The 19,081-nt window shown below is 38.5% G+C and overlaps 1 protein-coding gene across 1 annotated transcript in view; it reads right to left on the bottom strand.

The window, feature by feature from the left end:
* Positions 1 to 3,822: 3,822 nt before the first annotated feature.
* The window catches only part of APOB (apolipoprotein B), a 50,296-nt gene continuing 35,037 nt past the window's right edge, over positions 3,823 to 19,081 (bottom strand). Inside the window, exons 26-29 of the mRNA XM_048845603.2 lie at positions 10,430 to 18,013; positions 9,309 to 9,423; positions 8,272 to 8,458; positions 3,823 to 6,771 (exon numbers count right to left, since the gene is read on the bottom strand). Coding sequence (XP_048701560.2) covers positions 4,945 to 6,771; positions 8,272 to 8,458; positions 9,309 to 9,423; positions 10,430 to 18,013 — 9,713 coding nt within the window. The 3' untranslated portion in view covers positions 3,823 to 4,944. The remainder of the gene's footprint in view (positions 6,772 to 8,271; positions 8,459 to 9,308; positions 9,424 to 10,429; positions 18,014 to 19,081) is intronic.

The raw sequence follows: 19,081 nt of genomic DNA, 5'->3' as shown, positions 1-19,081 counted from the left end.
GGAAAAGTGAGTATTTGTGTGCTTCACAGAAGGGTTTCTAGCAGTATAATGCAATGTGGAGGTTGCTAGGTGTTGGCGTGGCATTTATAGCACTGGTAAGAAATGTTCAGATCTGCGGTAGTTACATCCACGTTGCTGAGAGCGGAATCAGGGCCTACATTGTCATAGGTTCAGCCAGAATGTCAGGGTATGTACTATGCAGTGATATGGTGTAACTACTTTTTCATTATATGACGATAAATTGAGAAATGGGGGGTGGGGATTGAATTCTCATAATTCCAGAGTTCCTCACTCATTCACCACAGAGTTCAGACACATCATGTGCCTTTAATTACCTGAGCACACAGAGCACAGCATCATTCAGCGTGGAGCCCTACAACCCAACCTGAACCCGACGGTACCTGACTGCAAGTGTCTGGTCCAGGGCAGGTTGGGTGGAAAAACCACCAGACCCTTTCGGGCTCGGGTTGGGTCAGCTTGCCTCCTCCGGCTCATGGGGTTGGAGAAGGCTGCATGGCCCGCTCTTGCTGGCCACAGCCACCTTGCTGCGCGAGGTGTGCTGTGGCTGTGGAATGAGTGTGCTGAGGAGCAGCAGTGCCTCTCGCTTTGCAGCACACACAGCACCACCAGGAGGGGGAAACAGCAGGAGCTGGGCATGCAGCTGCTGGTGTGCACAAACCTCACAGGTAGGCGCTGACTCAGATTTACAGGAAGGATTGAGGTCAGGTCAGAAAACGACTCGACCGTCTGAGGCTTGGGCTGCGTCAGGTCTAAAAATTAGGCCCAAGCAGACTCTAATTCAGTGCACAAGAGGCAGAGAGTTGCAAGAAGAGTAAGGATATTTTCTTGTATTTAGGGCACTGGAGAAGAACCCCAGAGAGTTGGTTCTATTCCTGGAATCCCTATGTGATATTGGGCAAGACTGTACTGTGACAGATATGGCAATTTCCTGCAATATCCTTGCAAGACCTTATGGTATTAAGTTTATGTGTTATTGTGCACTGGGATTGTATGTAACTTCTCTATGGAAGAGAGGTGACAAATATTGCAACACCATGCAGGAATTGTTTGGAATTAATGGTTTATTTATGATGGCGTTCTACTCCATGGGAGGTGACGGCTGAGAAGCCTGAAGGCTAGAGTGGGTGCCATTGGAGTACTAGGGAATACAGGTACAGTTGCCCTGAATTGTGATATGTTTATGTCACATATGTTTATAACATAATATGACTGCATAAGGGGGCCAAATTAACAACGCACAGGCAATCTTCATTCTTGCATTTCTCGACTTGTGAATGCATGACATTTCAATCTGAATGCTCTTTCCCTAGATGTTTGTATGCAGTATAATAATATAACTTCTCTCAAACAGTGGGATCCCAAAGTGATTCTCAAATTATACATGCACAACAGGCCAAATCCTAGCTCCATTGAACCCAATAGAAGTTTTGCTATTGATTTTCAGTGTCAGGATTCGACTCTGTATCAGTGAAATGCATCCAACTCTGGGTCTCAGTAGGAGTCCCATGCTCAGAACAAACATAGAATTCCCCTTCATACATTGTATTTTCCTACCTGACTGATACAGTTTCAGGCAGCAGAGTAATATGGAGTTTGGTCTCTTTTACTGAGAAATTAAGTCTCATCTTACACCTTTTGTCTGCAGTCTAATAAAAGATATTACCTCACCCACCTTCTCTCTCAACTTAAACCTTGTAAGGTGTTGATTAATCATAGTGATGGATGCCAAACAAATTGCCGTATGCCAGAGACAGATACTATACTCTATGGGCTATTGGTCTATCCACATTCCTATATTCCTTATTTAAAGCTCGTTCTAGGTAACACTGCACAGCCTAAAGTTCAGGAATATTTTTGCTCTCCTGCTTCTTGCAGTGATTTTTCATTTAGGAACACACACATTTCCTGTCAATGTTATTTCTATGATGACTTGGTTGAGAGCAGGGCATATTGTTCTCTGAATTTCTTTGTAAAATATTTTATTTAATTAAACTTTTACAACCAACTCTGCTCTATGTCTAATACTTGTAAATTATAAAGAAAAGCCCCTTCGGCATTTATGAGAATTCAGATAATAAAAAACTATAGGCAAAGAGAAACAATGTCATTGAGTCCCAGATAGCTGTTCATTCCTGAATGTATCTTCCACATAATGCTATTTAATGAAATATCTAATTTCTCAGTGTACAAACTAGACTCAATAAAAGGACAGGATGGGAGTACTAATATTTCAAGGGATTATATTACTAAAGTTTCATAAATGGAGCAAATTGTACCATAATTTGAATAATTGTGGTTTAGTTCAAAATTCTGTAAAATATTACACAGGAAATAAAAGTAAAGTTTGATACAATCTAAAAAAAAAAAAAAAGCCAGAGAATTTAAAGTTATCCTCAGTTGGTAACATGTTATTGTATGGAAAATTAGTTCATTCTTCCTGTTGTGTACACACACACACAGAGTGTTCGAAATTATTTCTTTGGTGTGGAAATCTGATGCTATTTATAGTGAGAGCTCTTCTCTGAAAGCAGCATGTTGCTACCAGACACTCCCTAAATCAACCATAGAATGACTGCAAAATGGCTACCACAGAGATTTCATAATTGAGAATTTTAATCCATTCGCTGCAATGCTGTTATGAGACTTGGAAATCACCTTCTAACCTTTCAGCACTGTTGGGTGTGTAAACTATTGTGTTTGCTCTTAGAAAACTTTTGTCTTGCCAAATACACCAGTATTTATGTTAGTTGGCAAATATATTATTCAGTTTACCCATCCCTGACATATTAGGCTTTGTGTAGAATTGTTATCCCTCCCAAGAGCTATAGATGATAGGCAGAAATAAATAGGCATGAGGAAGAAAGAGGAAAGAAAACTAAAAGAAAAAAGATACAAATCCCCCCCAGGATGTTGATGGTGTCTTTCTATTGCCCTTTGTCTTGTAGATCTTTGCTATGAGGGCGGCAAGTTTCAGGATGTGTTTGGAAAATCTGGTTAGGTTCATACATTTTGGGGGTTGGTGTGACGGGTTAGATAATCTCTGGTAAAATAAAGATCCAGTGACCCACAGGCTTGATATTCCTTATAAATGAATGTGGAAGGGCTTCTTGCAGCCAGGGTCATGAGACTGAATCAAAAGTCTGCTAGCACTCAGGCACTCAGTAGATGTCGTGAAAAGGGCTTTTTACAGCAATGTTCTGGGTGAAATTCTGTGGCCTGCGTTGTGCAGGAGGTCAGACTAGATGATCATAATGGTCCCTTCTGACCTAAATATCTATGAATCTATGAATCTTCCCAACTCTCAGGAAGCGAGGGAGGTGGGAAGGTATCCGGATCCTAGGTTAGTCCTATTCGAAGCAAGAACTCCTTTTACAGTTCACAACCCAGCTCTTTTGCTGAGTATTACTGCATTACTTGTCATGACTGAGATCCCTGGGAACACTGGATGGTTCAACTGTTGTAGTTTTACTTTCCAAGGGCAAGTCTTTCCTCCTCACGACTGTATGGATGGATGCACTCGACTGGATGTGGCTGACTCTTTGTTTCTCTGGGTTAGTCTTGCCCATCTGATTCCCATTATTAATGGTATAATTATTAATGGTATCTGATAATGGCATAGCTCACAATTACACCATGGAATGAACCCTGCCTCCAAAAGCATCCTGATCATGGTGGTGTAGAGGCACATGAGAAACGTGTGCTACACAAAACCTCGTATAAAAGCACCCCTTTCCCATGAATAAACATAGAAAAAAAAATGTGGGGTGAACTAACTACACCAAAATAAACATACTCACAAAATTTCTAGTGACATTTTAAAAGAGTTTATTTTGAATGAGGCAACAAAGAGTAAAAAGCCCATTATTTCAGCTTTTTCTGGGCCTTTTTGGAAGGAGTATCTACAGCGCATTCTAACAGTTGTATATAAACCTGAAAAAAATATGTCCACACGTTCTCTCAGAGATGGAAATATTTTTGAGTGAAGACTCCAGCATTTGAGTTGAAATTTCATATTTTGGTGTTTCTTTCATATGACACCTGACCCCAAGGCCATGGGAGACAATAGTAAAACTCCCTCTGACTCCTATGGTGATCAATGTTGGCAGTAAAACTTGTGAATAATAACATAGCCATACAATGTGATGAAAAACCTAAAATTTTTCAGTGCAACAAAAATCAGAAAAATCCCTAAATTTCTGGGTCACCACATTAGCCCAGAACAATAATTTATTTTTTCCTGAAATTCATGGTCTATTTTTCTAAATAATACTGCTAGATACACGTTTTGTTTATTGTTTGTTTTTAACAAAGCATTATATATTTATTTATTAATTTTTATAATTTAGTTGAGGAAACTATCTGACTTTTTTTTTTTTACAATGGGAGGAATTTTTCCTTCTTGATTTTAATCCCAGAATTTATTTACTTTCTTCTTTGGTTTGTTTGCAGTGCACATATTCATCTCCTTTTCTTTTTTTTCCAGAGATAACTATGAGGGTAATTTTGTGGTTAATTTCTATACTTTGAAATAATTGCATTTGAATTTCCAAGTTGTTCTTTAACAGGCTCACAAATCTGACCTTTATCTGAAACCCTAGCTTTCGAGACTATTTACAAAATTTACTGTATAGTATTGACTTGGTCCAACACACAGTGAAGTCAATGTAAAGGCTTCCATTGTTCCTAATGGATCAGGCTCATGGCCCAAGTAAAACTGGTTATAATGAATAACACCAAAATATAATAAAGAATTCATTTATTGGCTTTTGAAGCACATTAAAATAACCTGCTGTAGATTATTCGGTTTCATTTACAAGTACAAACTCAGACAGTATCTTCCCAAAGTTCCAGTATGTTGATTGCTGTCATCTTTTAAATACAGTGTGACACAAACTTGTGATTTTTGCTCTTCTACATGTCCATTCAGGCTTTTATGTGCTGCTGTATATTTTCCATAATCTGCTGAGTATTCAGTTGCTCATCAGCAAGCTGCTGGTCAATAAATGTTTGCAGTTCTATCCATGTCTTGGAGTCTTGGTCCATGCCTTTCTGAATCAACATGCGTGTTATTTCCAATTTTTTTCTGAGTGCCTCCTCATGTTTTTGGGTCATTTGATAAACTGATTGCCAGTCAAATGGTTTAGGCACATCTATTCTAAGCTCTCCTTGACGAACAGCTATGTATGGCCTTATGCTATCAGTTGTCATTTTCTCAAGATGATGGAGAAGTTCTGTGATGTACTGGAGGAACGTAGAGTACTTTTCTATAGTCAGATCAATTAATTTTTGTGTCGCACTAATTAGCCTTTCATAGGCTTCGCTGAGTTGGTCATAGGCATCTTGTATTTTCACTTTGACTAGTTTGTTATATTCAGCAGAACTCCTTTTGGCAGTTTCAGACCAATATCGGATCTTTTCCTGAGCAGCAGAAGAGAGCTCAATGACTTTCTGTTTTCCTTTTCCATCAGCATCAGTAACCAGATCATAATACCTCTGGCCATGGTTTTCCCCAAATTCTCGTACTTGATCAGTCAGACGTGAAACCAAGTCAGCAGTATCTCCAATGTATTTGGCATGCCAGTCCACTAGAGCATCCATTAGATTCTTTAACCAATCTAGCACCTTGTCTTCCACTTCATAGTATTTGACTGACCACCCAACTAAACTTGGATCAAAATATTCTTCCCGCAGTGCTTTTACATATAGAAGAATCTGATGTAGCTTCTCTGAAATCTCTTGAAATGTCTTCTGGCTAAAGTCTTTTAACTGAGAAAGGTGTGTTTTAATATTCTCTGTTAAGGATCTCAATTTTTCTGCATAGTCTGAGTTGATGGTATCACTGTACATCTGTTGTGCTTGAACTTTAATCTCTTCAAAGTTTTTCGATTGTAAGTTTCTAATAATTTCTTCTATGTTTTGGAAAACTTGCTGCACTAATTGTTTCAGTTGCCTAAGCTTTTCTGCAAAGTCAGCCTCCTGAAGAGTAGCAAATATCTGTCTGGCTTTGTTCTGCAAATGTTTTAGCATTTCTTTAATTTGATCAAGCACTTCACTGCCTTTGAGAATTCTGTCAGATGCAGGAACTTTAACTTCCGTCTCATTGACAAATACAATCAAAACGTTGAAATACTCCTGCATTTTTGAAATGCATAGATCAGTAGCTTTTGCTGCCTTCTCTGTAGCCATTACATAGAGTTCTTCACCGGTGTACTTCTCAGCCAGTCCAGGGACCCGGAATTTTGTGATCTTCAGGAATTCGATGGTTGAGTCAATCAGGTGCTTTATCCTCTTGTGGTATTCCCTTATTACCTCCATTGTAGCATCAAAAACCTTTGCTCTTATTTGCTGGTAGTCAATCTGGTCTGCTTGATCTGCTGCTTCTTGATATAACTGTTTAGCTTTGACTGTCATCTCTTGGTATTTCCCAGTGGCCTGGTAGGCAGCTCTTCTAAGGTGAAGATCTATTTCATCTATTTTTCTTGCGGCTAATTGGTATGTTCTTTCAGCCTTGTTTTGCATGATGTTCTTCAGCTTTAGGGTGGCAGCACTGATTCCCATTCCTGTATGCTCATGGTGGTACTTGTTAATACTGTTATAGAGAGCCTCCGTCATTGTAGGTACCTTTTCTTTTAGACTGCTCAGCATGTCTGTAGCAGCAGCATCGTTCCAGTTAGTTTTGATCTGAATCAGGTCAGGTTTCTTGAATGATATCTCACTTTTTAATATGTCAATTTCATTCTGAGAGGCAGGCTGAAAATCCAAAATGGTATAAGTGAAAAAATAGATTCCAATTCAAACAAATAAAATATTATTACATGCTACTTCTGTTCTAAAAACATGACCCTAAATTATAGAGAGATTTTAGATAGGCATTTTCTTATCTTGCATTCAATTCATTTTAATATAAACTCAGTTTTGTCTATCATGTGTCTGCATGTCTTTAAATGCTGTATTGGATTAAATTCTGTCCTTACACCTAAAAATAGTGGGATAAGAAAGTAAATCAGGGCAGAATTTGGTCTCATTATTTTTTATAACATCTTTCTGATTCCTTTGTATTACCTGTTAATTGTATCAAAGCAAGATGCAAGAATTACTTGGTAAGGTGTCAGTTCTGCTCATTCACTAAGCATGTCATACTAGTGTTAAGATTCTATTTAATTATTTTACATGATGAATTGAAAGAGATCCACTGTCTTACTACAAAAGCATTACAAGTTTGTGATCCTCCAGTGCTTTAAATCAACAAGACTACTAGCATAAATGTTACTCAGTATGATTAAGGGTTGCTAAATCAGACCCTAAGAAAGTAAATGCCTTTCCCTGATTTCAATTTTACACAAGTTAAATTGTGAGTTTTATGTGATATCTAAATGAACATATCACAGTCTTGGAATATTAAGTCTCTAATTTTGAAGTTATTGTGGTAGACTTTCAGGAATGGCATTTTTTGTTGCCAAACCCAATAAGTGGCTTTTAGCTCTGTGCCTCACAATATACCTGTGATGTGTTAACGATTCCACACAAGATCCTTGACAGGGAGCTAGAACTTAGGCTCAGTATTTCATTACCATCACTTCTAGGTTGCTGTTTCTAGTTTGGGCATTTCTACAGTAATTACAAGTACAGTAGAACCTCAATTTTATGAACACCGATCTTACATATGACCAGTTATGCAATCCATTTTCCCCAACAGAAGAAAAATCACATAACAAGAGATGTCAATGAAGAACAAATCAATATCCCTTCACATTCCCACACCTTCAATGCATTGGAAATTGCTTTGCAGTGATTTGAAGGACAAAGAGGAAGTAGTGCAGTGCATTATAGAGCAACGTATGCACCATACCTGCTGTACCGACTCAATCCTCAGTTAGTTCATAAAATAATCTGATGGTTGTACAGTGGTTTATACACAATTAGTCTGATGCCCTCTGTCCACTGCCTAATGGATGCATATTTGTGATCTCAAGGCTCTGCCAAGGCTAAATAGATAGGGCGCTTGAACGATTTTCTTACCTCTAAAAGTGTTTACAGAGATATTACTTCCAGACTGGGGTTAAGTCATATTGATGAGATTGGATGGAGTAAAGGAAGCTCACATTGCAGGGTTTATGGTATGTTTTCCTTGGACAGAGATCAGTTTTCAAAACTATCACTCTAACCCCTTTAGTAAGCATTACAGTCACTTTAAAAGGTAAAATCCCAAGCCCCATTGTGTCTTTTTGCTTCATTTCAAGCCTTGCCTACCTGTTGAGTTTGGTAGTAAATTTTCCCCTGGAGAATATCTGTGTCCATCTCAACACGAAAACCCAGGGTGCCCGCAGAAGGTGAAGATACTGATGAGGAGATCCTGTGGCTATCTCCCCAATAACGCATCTGAACATCGGTAAAGGTTGGGCTGATGATATTTAGTGATACAGTCTGGGCCAAGACTCTGATATAACCAAGAACAAACAGTGTTTAAGAAACGAGTGAATGCTAAGTTACAGGGCAGCTCCTAAAGAAATACATATTGCAGTATGTTTTTGTACAGTATCTCTCGTGATTAATACAAGTATAAACAAAGCCAAAGCAAGCAAAAGAAAACTAAGAGTTTTACTATCAACATTTTATCTTGGGACTCTGACTAACACATATGCAAATTCAGGGTCATATCCTACACTGTTTTCTCAGGCAAAACTCCATACTGAGGTTGGTCAGGAGTTTTGCTTGAATTAGGACTGCAAAATAGGCCCTTAATGTTGTTAGCTGATTCTTATGGCTTATAAAGTCAGATTTTTACAAACTAGTCTACTTCTTTTTCCATCTGTGTACTGCAGGCACAAATAAGTGTAGGTAAAAATTTTGTGCCCACAGTTATTGTTACTTGCGGTCACTGTTACTAAGCAGATGAAATCAGGTAGTTGGACATCCAGGTCACTGTAATTCTGAGCATAAATGATTGTGGGTGAAAAATTAGGTTTCCAATGACTTGTGCTCACAGAAACAGAGCCTCAATGGAGGCTGTGCTGAAAAGCAGGATCTTTGATTATAGGAAAACCTTAGTTACATCTCACCAGTTATGTGAAATGGCAGGCTATTCAGAACAATCAGATGCAAAAAGAGTGTTTTCCAGATTCCCAGTTATCTAATGGGAGTGGAGTGGTGAGGGTGAGGGAGCAAAGGGAGGACACTTATTCTTTATAATTACCACAAAGTGCTTTGTAGGAATTAGGTTTCTAAGCCATAGTGTGTCTCTTGTCATTTTGTCTATTATAAACCATGTCACCTGAACAAATCTTTACCTAAATCCTTGCATGGTCAGATCTTCCTTGTACTCCACACTCATGTCACGATGTGAAAAGCTGCCTGTTGCCTTTGTCACAAACACATCACCTTCATATCTGGTAGTTGCTACAGCTGCAAAAGAGAGATTTCGCATTGTCTGAATTTCTGGAATCACTGCAGAAACCACATCACATGGTATCCTGTATTTCAGCTGGATACATAACTGTGGTTCCACAGTCACACACCACTGTGTGGTAAGAAGTTAGATGCCCACAATACAAAGTACAAAAGGATATGCATGTATCTGTTTTGTCCCAGACATTTTAAAATGCAAGATATGTACTGTAGCTAGAAAAGTAGGGAAAAATAGGGAAATTAAAATTGGGAAGTTTATAATTCCTTCTTCATGTCTTTTATTGTAATTTGGATATAAAAGGCCCTTTTGCTTTGCTTTTTGCCCTTGATACGGAATATAAATTGAGTTTTCTCTTCTACAGCATGTCATGTTAAATTTACCTCATGTTTTTACTATAACTTTGACGTTTGGTAGCGCTCAGAAAAGTGGCTCTAAAAATGTTTTTGTGGCATTCCGAGTGTGTGTTTCAATAATTTTTAAATCAAATGTGCTCAGTTTCCAAGCAAAAAGATGGGTATTTTTTTAACTGCCAGCCTTACAAACTGAGCTTGGGATCAGTCAAGCTGGATTCTGCATTACTACCAGTGATAGAGCCTCACTAATCCAGAGCCCTTTCAAGTCAATGAAAAGATTGCTACAGAACAAATTATGCCCTTAGTTAAACCTGTGCAACCCTCTGAGCTTTTGGTTGATTTGTACAGGTGTAAAAGATTGAACCTTTAATTGAGACTTACTAAAAATAAATGGGTTGATGATGTGCAAGAAGGAACAGAAACTAGCTCTCTTTCTTTTAGCTGTACTGACTAAGCAGAGCTAACAGGAGTGAGAAGATATAAAGTTATGTTGTCACTAAACTGAACACAGAGAAGGAAAAGGGATCCTCTTTTACATCCCTCTTTCACAGTACAACTGCACTTCAAACACAAAATAATATTTGGAAAAAAATAATGTTAACATTTTCAACTCAAATTTTGGAGTATGAAATTCCAAAGTTCATCTTACCTTCCAGGTCATATTCCAGGAACTGTAGTGTTGAACTGGAGGTAGAATCAATGGAATATCTAAAAGAGTCCGTGTTGTTTTTCAGGTCTGTTTTCCAGGTGACATTATACAATGGTGAAGCAACTCTGAAAGATCCAGTCAAAGCACCGAATGCAGGGAAATAAATTCCAGCAGGCAAAGACATTTTGAGAGGTGGGATCTCTATTTTCTGCTCAGGAATTGTAATTGTTGGCAAGTCAAAGTCTGCAATCTTATTAGCCACTTCACTCAGATCCACATACATATTACCAAGGGAAATGCTTTTTGGAAGAGTGAACTGAGATAGAGTTATTTGGTACTGAGGTACTGTCACCTCAAAGTAAGGAATTTTATATTCTTCCAGTGTAATGTACTTGTTTCCTACATCTACTTTGGGGAATCTCATTCTTGGCAGAGAGGGTAAATTGATGTCAAAAGGCATTATGCTTAGCATGTGTGGAACTTTTATATTTCTCAAGTCAATGGTATACGATGGAACTTGCAGGGTTGTGAAAGGAACTTGAAATTCTGGAGTTGTGAGAACTGGATTTGGAGCTTCTAGTTGCATCTCAGGAACAGTGATTGTGAAGCCGTCAGCCAGTCTGTTCACATATATAGGGAAAAAGTAACCGTCTTCACTTTTTGTATAAACTATGGATGCAGAAGTATTTAAGTACTGCTTCTTGTTAGCATTTGTAGTGAGGTCCAGTTTCAAGATATCCCATAAACTCTTTTCATAAACTGGAAACACAATGTTCCTGAGGAAATTGACCTGTCCTTCCAAAGATCCAGAAATGTCAAATTGTGCCTTTGATTTTTCATTTGATAACTGCATATCATGACTGAGAGATAATGACTGAATTTGGCCTTCACCCTTCCAGCCAAGTTTCTGGTTTTCAGTGTTGATGTTCATTAAGACTTCCTGATTAACTGACGCTATGTCCAGGAAGGAATTTGGTTGAGTAGCTTGTAGCTGAAGAGATGCTGACATACTCCAAGGAACCAGTTCTAAGGTTACTTTGCAGCTCTGAGTCCCTCTAGTTCTCAGAAGAGGGGTACACTGTGCATAGTTTTCCCCATTGTGCTCCCAGACTGCATAAACACGATGTGTAGATGCTTCAACAGCCACTTTTTCTGTCATTTCCACATTCCAGATTCCATCTGCTTTAGAATTAGCCTCCAGCTTGACTGAGGAGCGAGCTCCATTAGAGTTCAGGTAGGTATTTGCCTCATGGATTAGCATCCCAGAAAATGGATTTAGGGTGTATAACATTCCATTGATATTTCCTTTTGTTGCTGTTTCTACAGAAATGTAAGATGTAAGACTTTCTAGAGTAAGTTTGTGATCAACTGCACCTTTAGCACTGGCACCATATCTAAGAGTCTGAAAATCATAATTTAAATTCATTGCTGAGGAAACAGTAGGCTTGGACTTAGTGTTTCCTGTAAGCTCTTGCTTGAAATTTATTTTAAAAACTGGCATGCTGATCTTTGCATTTGTTGTCACGGAAGCTTCCATGTTCCTCTTTGTGAGGCTAACAGTGCTGTCATGCTTTCCTTCCACAAATTTATTATTACTCAGGGACAATGCTGTGGCCAGTTTCAAACCCCTTTTCCTCGTCAGGCTTGTTGTAGCATCTAAATTAAACTGCAGTGCATCAATGACAGAAGAAGACGAGGAACTGAAGCGAGCAACAACATCGGACTGGTTGAAAAGCCCAACATTTGTATTCAAGGTAATCACACTGGATTTAAATGAAAAGTCATAGGTAATGTTTCCCAAGGCAGGAATCAAGATATGGTTTGATGGGCTGTGCACTGTGAATTTAGGAAGCTTAAGTGTGCGCAGATCTTTGGGGACATGAAGGACTGGCATCTCCAGCGACGGTAGGACTAATGTGTAAGACGGTACTGAAAACCCAATAAGTGGGACGGTGAAGCCTGTTGTGCTTATTTCTTTGGGGATCACATAACCAAATGCTGGCAGCTCTGCCGTAAAGGGAGACACCTCGATGTTCACAATAGGAATGGTATATCCAGGAATCCTGAAAGTCCGTGGTAGTTTGTTGACTGAAGTTTCTACTTTATATTTGTCAAACTCTATCTTGGCTTTGTTATATGAACTGGTGAGAAAATCTAATGCATTGTCCCTTCCTTTCTCAAAATGTCTATTGAAGAAGATGATGTACTGATTAATTGCTTCATGCACTGCTTTTAAGGGAAGAGGGAGTGAGTGCATGTCTTTGTTCTTCTTATATTGGGCATTCAGATTTAAATCAAATGATTGCTTTGTAGTCTTCAATAAATCCTTCAGGCCTGTCTGTTCCCAAAGTGAATACCCTTTCATCATCTGAGAAGTTTTGATTCCAACATAAGGAATGTGAAGTTCAGGAATTGATAGAGGAATATTTAGGAAGTCCAGGTTGGCTTCACCATTCATTTCCACACGAGCTTCAATCTTGTCTTCAGTGTTCCCAGCAGACATGCTGTGGGAATATTTGTACTGATTGAACCTGCCATTAGCTTGCCAGTGGACTTGCTGAACAGAGGAACTGAGCACCAGACCATAATTATTCAGAAATTCAATTTTTCCAGTCACCTTCAATGGAAAACTAACTTTCACATTCCCATCATTGTTTGTTGATATGCTAACTTCAAAGGGCTGCACCAACAAGGCAATATTATTATTTATGGTTCCAGCAACTCTCCCATTGAGCTTAGCCTCATGATTTCCTTTTATTTCTACTTTCATCGTTGCTAGCTGCCCTGTGCCTTGTACACTTAAATTGCTATGACCCACATGTTGCGACTCAACTTCAGACTGAAGCTGAAGTGTTGCATAATTTAGGAGACCACATTCATAATTCACTTTCTGGTTGAGCTTCAAGTATTTATCATTTATCCTGTTTTCAGCAGCAAATGCAATAAAGGGACCCTCAATCGTAAAAGTGGCACGGGAGTCATGGGTGCCTTCATCAGAGAAATCAGGAAAAGCCCATTTCCAGTTTCCTTTACCACTGGAAGTAAATGATATGTGTCCTGCTTCTACCTCTGTTATCATGTCATTCATCAGATCAGCCTGGCTGGAGAGATCAGCTTGCGGAATGTTCAGTCTGTGAGAATACGTTGTCTTGCTCTGCATCAAAATTTTCCTCTGTAGCTGGACTAGTAAGTTGTTGTGTACTTCCATCAAATTCTTTGTAGTACGTAAGCTTGTAGTAGTTTCAGCTTTCCCCTGTACAGAAGTCCCTAAAAATATCACTTCACTGTTGTGATCAACTTTAAGGAGTTTATGGGTGACCTTCATGGTTTCTTTAAGAATCAGTTGCTGCATCTCAGGGGCTGAGAGGCGTGCATCTGCGTTCACAGTGAAAGCAAGGAAATCTAATCTGGATGTTGCTTGAGCTGAAACAGTGGCTACAAATTCTGGGCTGTTTACGGAAGCTGTAGTGTTCTGAATGTCAGCAAGAGTGGACAGTGTGAAGAATGGAGAAGCTATTCTGAAAGTACCAGACAGTTTGCCGAATGTAGGGACAGTGACTGTGTGTGGAATACGTGGCAGCTGGTATGCCGGTATCTGAATGTTAGGAATCTGGAACTCATTTAGATTGAGTTTAGGGATCAAGAATTCAGGTATTTGTGGCTCAGGTATATAAATTTCTGGGAAAGAAATGTCAGAAAAAAGCATATCTTTCATCTTTAGTTCTCTAAAATACATGTCAGGTACTGGCAACTGAAATTCACTGGACATCATTTGGTCTATTGTTTTCACAATCCTCAGTTTGATTTCATTCAGGTCAATTGTATAGGAAGGAACCTTATAGGTATTTAGAATAGTAAATTCTGGGGTAGTAAACCTGACTGGAATTTGTATGTCTTTAAGTTTCTTTATGTGGATCTGATAAGAGGGGATATGCAGGTCAGTTAATGGAACTATGAAATCTGGTGTTTGAAATGTCGCTTCCCGGAGAGCTCGGAGACTGACTTCAAAGGCAGGTATGTTGACTATGATGGTTCTGATTTCAGGAACATTGAAACCTGTTTCAACAAACACATTCACTTTTTCAGCCCAGTTTTTTACATCATACTGCTCAGCTAAAAGAGCAATCTTCTTAGAAGCAATGTTCCATTGGTCAGAAATATATGCAACAATGGTATTGTAGAACTGGCTTGCCTTCTGAAGATATCTCTGGCATTCTTTTGGAATGTCCATTTGATAAATCCTGTCTCGTAGATCTTCCAGGTTTTCATTTAGCTTGACTTTCAGATCAGCAAACGCTGTTGAACTTAGGAGGTCCCTGAACCAATCAACGACTGCTGTAAGCTTGGTGTCTCCTAATTGTTCTATGAATTTTGAAACCGCAGCATTGACATCCTTCATATACTGTTTTAATGCTTCTGCTTTCTGTGGGAGTTCTAGGGTTCTGAGTTCATCATTGATTTTCTGGGTAATTTCCCGGATTTTGTTGTTTGTTTGATCTACAAACTGATTATAGTCAAAATACTTTAGCTGGCTTATAACCATGTCAAGGAACTTGTTGACTTCATCCATCAATTTTTGATAATCAAATGCTTGTACTTGCTTGACAGCATCATCAATAATACTCACAATTTTATCAAAGAATGATCTTATGTCAATTTTTTTCAGGGAAACAGTTAGCTTTTGGACAGTTTCTTTCACTTTATATTGGTCAGACAATTGTATCATCCTGTCCATTAGAAACTGAGCCTGCTTGTCAATCTCATACTTCATGATCATGTCATGCATTTTGCCTCGGAAAGCACTGATCTTCTCAGCAACTTCATAATCCTCCATCAAATTTAGGAGAATATCTTTAATTTGTTCAATAATTTCATTCATTTTTTGAACTGGTAATGAACTCCTGATTTTTTCTAAAAGCTTTTTAATGTCAACAGACTGTACCTGTTGTTTCAAATTTTCTGCAATATGTTTGGCATCAATCTTGTGAATCTGACTCTTGAGCTGTTCTAGCTTTCCTTGTACCTGAGCTATGATTTTGTACTCAGCATCCATATTTTGAATCCAGGCTTTTGCACTGCTTTCTATTTTGCTTGGGTCATACTGAGAAATAATGGACTGTAAGTTTTGAATAGTGTTAATCGTCGTTGCACTGATTTTATACTGTTGATCCAGAACTTTAATTTTTTCAACTATTTGGTCAATCAGTTTTTCAATAGCTGTTCTAATGTCATACTGATCATAATTATCTCTGATATGTTGCTCAATTTGTATCAGGTAAATTTGCAGCTGAGACAGTGCTTCCTGCAAATTGATTCTGGCATTTTCCAGTGCACTCTGGAGGTCATCAGCTGTTATTCTATAGTCCTTTGTGAAAGCAACCAATTTCTCTTTCATGCCGTTAACCTTGTTTTTGAAATCTAATTTGTTCATGTAGTCATTAATCTGCCGTGGGAGCTTATCCATAGTTGCCCTGTATTTCCTCATATAATGATCTATATTTATGCTTTTAAAGTACCTTTGTATAGACTGCAGTTTGGATAGAATCGCACCCCTGATTTGTTCAAAGTAAGCGGGCAGGTATTCTAGGAATGGCAGGTTGATAACATGCTCGTCCTTGTTCTTATCATATTTCACAGAGCCAGAGATGCTGAATTCTTGAGGTTGTTCCACGGCATCCCTCAGACCTAAAACATCAATTAAATTAATTGGTTCAGGCATTAATGGTATTTGAATTGGTGAGTCCATTAAAGTGAGGTCAGCTAAAGCTTGTCCTCTAAGTTCGACACCAGTTTTTTTGGCATCATTGTAAGCACCGAGGTCCTGTGTGTATACATTATTGTTCACTTGACTCTTCAATTTCCAGGCACTTGACTGCTCTGATGGAGTGAAAAGCATATGGATTTTATTATCAAGTAATGTAGTGTATTTTTTTCCAGTAGTTAGGCTGTGGCTGGTAGATCCTTTGTAATCATGGGAGAAAGTGAAAGCCAGGGGCTCTGCCTTAAACAGGAATTTGCTGTATAGTTGTCCAGTATGTTCTCCCATAGCAAATAGTCTCCCATCACCAGTGGTGTGTACATCAGCAGTGACAGTAAATGGGGCCATAGCAGAACGTACTACATTGGTGAAATGCAGGGATTTTGCATCACAGTTTGTATAGATAGTAATGGAAGAAGCAAGACCTGCAACATCCAGGTTAATTTTGTGGATGAGTGCTGTGCCTTGAATTTTTGCAGCTGTGTCTGTTTTAATATTTGCAGCCAGATCAGCGTAAGTGATGGTGTATGTATGCTTCACTTCATCTGTTCCGTAGGCCCCCCTCACATTACCAGTCAGCGTCAGCTTCAGTGGCTCCAGTCGCAACTGTGCTTTATTGGTTATACCAGTTTCATTGTATTTTAAGTCATTGTTCAATTTAGCTGTGAGTGAATAGGGCTGCAGTTGTAGGTCAAAATAATGCTTGTGGGACTTGTCAGGGCTGATGGTATTGTCTAATTTTGAAGTAAATGTTAAGGATAAGCCAGGAATGTTTAGCTCATTCACGTGCTCAAGATTCATTTCCTTGTATGATCCTACCAAGTTATTTGAAAACTTGAGTCCTTCTCTATTAACTCTAAAGTTTAAGACGTTTTTGCTGTCCACGCCCAGAACTGTGCTCTGATATACACTTCCTAGTGCTATTTCTATTAGGGCCATTCTTCCATCTACACTGAATTGTGCATTGTGTTTACCATAGCGTCCCTTAGCAGTAACTGCCAAGGTGCCTCCAGAAGCATCAATTCTAGCATTCATTTCTTTCTGCAACATTAGTGGATTAAACTGCAGGTTTGTGGTTGCGCTGCTGGCCAAACCATCCTGGTTAATCCTTAATGTAGACTTATGTGCTGCTCGGTTTCTTTGATCATTCACAGTAACATCACAATTTAGTTCAAGACCCTGGGAATTAAGGGAACCTGAAAGAAGGGTGTAATACCGGTTTTCTTTGTAAGTTGCTTGGTATTCAGAGCGAACTGAAGCCATCTGCTTTGCCAAAATTAATTCAAACTTGTTGAGACCCGCAAGGTTTTGGTATCTTCCATTTGTTTCCGACTTCACATTCAGCTGGCTCTTTTCATACTTCAGTGAAGCTGTGTTTGTTATGATACCACTCTGAATATTAGAGACTGAAGTGACTGACAGTACATCACCAGTTCGCTTGCCAGTTATCTGGTTGGTAGCGTGAAGGTAAGATGAGTCAAACGTCAGATTGGATTTCCCAGTTAACTCATGGCTGTTTTTGTTATAGGTGCTTGAGAGAGTGTAAATTCCTTTAGCAAAGGCTGAAGCAACTCTTAGAGCCCCTTCCATTTGTACTTTGTTGATATTCAAATTATTTTTCTGGCTGAAATCCGTATCTGTAGAAAAGGAGAACTGAGTGCCCAGAGTGCTAGATGCCGCAAGTGAGACGGTCTGTTTTACAGTGAGAGTAGGTTCATATTTGTTTGTCCTGATATATTTAAAATTTGAATCTAGGAGTCTGTGCTGTAGGGAACTTTCATATGTGCAATCAAATGTATTCTGATCATAAAATGCTTCTCCAGAACCTGGAATAGGAGATTGGGAAGGGGGAAGACAGAAGATATAAAGGTATAATAAATATCTTACATTTACTTACAAGACAAAATGATATATTATGTATGATATCATTAAGCTTTCAGAATTGCATATTATTTTGTTCAAAAAGCAAACACTGTTTTGGTAAAGTAAATACTAAACATTTCTATACTACTGGATGTTTGATAGGGGCTAAATTTTCAAAAACAGCCTTTAAATTAACTCTCATTGTGATATTACATATAAATCTATAAGATGAAATAGGCCATACCATTGTTTACACTTGAAATGAACAAACTATATGCCAAACAAATCATCCAAATCAGTGTTCATGACACATCTCTTTCATTGTCTTCAACTTTATTATGCTTCATGCTGGGATTTTCAAAAAAGCTTAACGGTGTTAGGCAGCTAACTCCCATTGAAATTTAGATTTAGGTGCCGAGCTCCCTTTGAAAATCCCAGTTTCATGACCCAATCCTTAGAGTAGCTAACGGTCTAGAGCACACATTGACCTCTCAGATAGGAGTTTGAGTTAATTCAATAGGAATTTGTGGAACCTAGCTCCTTTCAAGATCAGATCCTTGGGCTGTGATTTCTTCAGGGCAAGGTCTTTGTTGACATACAAATATGTTTTTGTATATATACGTATAGGCACACATACACACACACTATGGTGCTGTATACAATAATTAACAATAATAATAGCAATACAACTGCACCTGCCTATTTGCATGGAAACCTGTTTGTGCACATAAAAGTGTTTGTGATTTAGCTAACTGAACTGCATGCACAAATAATTGCAAATACTAACATAGGCCCTGATTCTGCAAGCACTTAGGATTCCTACTGAACTTAATGGGACTATTCATATGCTTAAGTATTTTCAGGAGCAGGGCTTCAGAGGCTGGGTTGGGGCCCCTTGGAAAATTTGGATCTGAAATTTTTATTAAACTATCTGGATTTATTTTTAGCACCTAATTAAATAAATTTCATATTACATATTTTAAAAAGAAGAAAAGATTTGAGTTTACACAAACATTTTTTAAATAAACAGT

This window comes from Caretta caretta, chromosome 3 (assembly GCF_965140235.1).
Source record: "Caretta caretta isolate rCarCar2 chromosome 3, rCarCar1.hap1, whole genome shotgun sequence".
Taxonomy (NCBI): domain Eukaryota; kingdom Metazoa; phylum Chordata; order Testudines; family Cheloniidae; genus Caretta; species Caretta caretta.
Note: the sequence above shows the minus strand (reverse complement) of the source record. Positions and strands in the feature narration are given on the sequence as shown.